We start from the raw sequence: 2,436 nt of genomic DNA on the forward strand, positions 1-2,436 counted from the left end.
CCCCCCCTAAAAGCGTTACGTAATTTATGAATGGTCCCTAGGCTCCATGCAAAACTAACTCCGACATCGCTCAATTTAAGGTTTCATAACTTCGCCTAAGGAACTTGGATTGCTTTGCAGTCTTCGACAAAGTTGTTGGCTATTAGTCTTATTTTCACTTCCAGTGATAAATGGATACATACAATGCCACCTAGCGGTGAATATACAAATTAGAGCGCTTCCTCCATGCAAATTGTCGAAAAATCTCATTCAAATTTGAACACGTTGGTCCAGTAGCTAGACTTTGATTTGGTTCAAATTTGGAGCAGAAACACCTGGAGATACTAGGAATCTATTATCGACTGAATTATCAGAAATTCGCTTTTTCTGGACAGTTTAATGAACAGGTATCCTTGAAGCGGGTTATTGTACCAACAGTAAAGCTATCACCTTTCGTCTCCAGGTCTAAAATTATTTGCATATATACATGGCACAAATATACACAATACATGAAAACCGACAAGTTTTTTGCATAAAAACACTGCCGATCAGTAGGAGATAAATTAAATACACATACACACACACGTCGCCGGAGCGAGTACACTATACCGAGTCGATATTCATACTTCTGTTTATTAACCTACTTCAAAAGACCCCCCTCTCCGCCTTTTCCACGTTCCTCACAACTTCGTCATAGAGTACCTCTTTCACCTCGCTACCTATAACGAAATCAAAATGGGTGAACAGCTTATCCGACACCGGATAGCTTCCCACGACATTCGGCAATTCCTGCTCCAGCTGCAGTACATTCAGATAGTTGACCACGTGATCGTTGTACCCGAAATAGGTCCTAACCGGAAGCGTCGCTCGAGACAGGTTGTACCGGGGAACACGCGGACTTCCGTACCGTTGAAAGTTAGTACCCGGATCACGGTAATCAAACTGCCGGAAAATACCGTCCCGAATGATCTGCGCGTAGTGCAGTGCCTGCTTCATAGAAGCACCCGCCGGATAGTGTCCGGAGAAGATCCTCAGTGGTTTCTGTCGAAGAAACAAACAAAAACTAACACTAGTACACAATCTTGTAATTGCTGATTCGTTTAACTCACTACACCAAGCTTTTCCGGATTCTTTCCGACCATATCGTAGATCACCGTCCGACAGATGGTTTGCTCCGGCGAAGGACACAGCCGTTGGAAGAAAAAATACTGCTTCTCACGGTTCGGCAGAAACTCGGACCGACTGGCAGAGTATAATATATCTGATAGCTTCTGTACTGCCGAAACTACGAATTTCACGAAAACACTTAAACTACGGTGCATGTAGACAGCCGGGGATAGGGCCTGCATTTCGATTATCTTCTCGTTTAACCCATGGCGATCACTTAGCGCTATAAAACATGCCATGGCACCCTGCGAAAAGCCAACATAGTGAAGCCGGCGAGCTCCCGTACGTTCTAGGACGTAATCGACAAGTGCCGGGATATCATAGAACCCAATTTCGTGGAAGCTAAAGTCCCAGAACTCTGACGAACTGATACTGTATCGTTCATGACTTCGCGAGTAGCGAGTACCGCGAGCATTTCCCATCCACACATCATAACCACGGTTCGCTAGCAGATAGGCTAGACCATGCTTCCGACCGATCAACACCCATTCGGAACTACTACTAAATAGTGAGTGCATCATGAAAACCGGATGCTTTCTTCGTCTTCTCCTTCGGGCCGGAATCCTGAACATCGTCAGCAGATACCCGTCCTCCGTTCGGACCAGGTGTTCTTCCACTTCGTAGCCATACTTGGTGATCAGCTGAGGCTAATTAAGAATGGTTTCTAACATCAGTACGAGCGGTTGAGTCACTAGCGTTTGTATCGTTAACTCACCACCGTCAACAGGGCATCCTCTTCGCTGAACAGAAACGGAGTCGAGCTGTTGCTTGAACCGCCTAGAACAAGCGGAAAAGCTAGGAACAGCAGCAGTATGGAAACGGTAGGGAACATGGTAGATAATGGTTGGAACAAATGATCACACGATAGTCGCAAACATTTCGAGATGAATTCTGAACTATTGCTACGAAGGTGATCACATGGTTCACTAAACCGCATTTGGCACGATTGTTTTTCTTATGGCAATTTCATCGGGCACTAATTGGTGTTAGTTACAAAACATATTGGATCTTGGAACAACAACAACAACAACAACAAAACACTACCCAAGCCTAGACTATGAACCGTAAGCAAGCGCTTTATTTCACCGACTGTTCACATCTATTAGCGGTCATTATAGCCAGCTCGATTTTTGTGGTTTGAATTAAGCCCGCGTATCGGCAGTGCCAAACAGCGAAGCGCAGTCAATCCCCACCGGGCACGACGTGGTGCTGGTGTGTATTTCTTTCTTTTTTCCAAGAAGTAATAGATGAGACGGAGGAGAGAGAGACCTTAATGAACTCTCGCTTACC

General features: G+C 45.2%; 1 protein-coding gene across 1 annotated transcript; it reads right to left on the minus strand.

The window, feature by feature from the left end:
* Positions 1 to 443: 443 nt before the first annotated feature.
* LOC131695462 (lipase 1-like) lies at positions 444 to 2,222 on the minus strand. The gene is made up of 3 exons (XM_058983976.1): positions 1,862 to 2,222; positions 1,089 to 1,793; positions 444 to 1,020 (listed from the first exon to the last, which is right to left on the minus strand). Exons 1-3 carry the CDS (start codon positions 2,081 to 2,083, stop codon positions 625 to 627), a joined length of 1,323 nt encoding a protein of 440 aa, XP_058839959.1. The 5' UTR covers positions 2,084 to 2,222; the 3' UTR covers positions 444 to 624.
* Positions 2,223 to 2,436: the final 214 nt, after the last annotated feature.

Source organism: Topomyia yanbarensis, unplaced genomic scaffold (assembly GCF_030247195.1).
Source record: "Topomyia yanbarensis strain Yona2022 unplaced genomic scaffold, ASM3024719v1 HiC_scaffold_4, whole genome shotgun sequence".
NCBI classification, from domain to species: Eukaryota; Metazoa; Arthropoda; class Insecta; order Diptera; family Culicidae; genus Topomyia; species Topomyia yanbarensis.

Bases quoted from the DNA above. Each gene is read 5' to 3' on its own strand.
- LOC131695462 (XM_058983976.1), bottom strand. From the start codon at position 2,083: ATGCGGTTTAGTGAACCATGTGATCACCTTCGTAGCAATAGTTCAGAA. The intron at 1,794-1,861 runs GTGAGTTAACGA...ATTCTTAATTAG, and splicing joins AGGATGCCCTGTTGACGGTG to CCTCAGCTGATCACCAAGTA. The intron at 1,021-1,088 runs GTGAGTTAAACG...TTTCTTCGACAG, and splicing joins ATCCGGAAAAGCTTGGTGTA to AAACCACTGAGGATCTTCTC.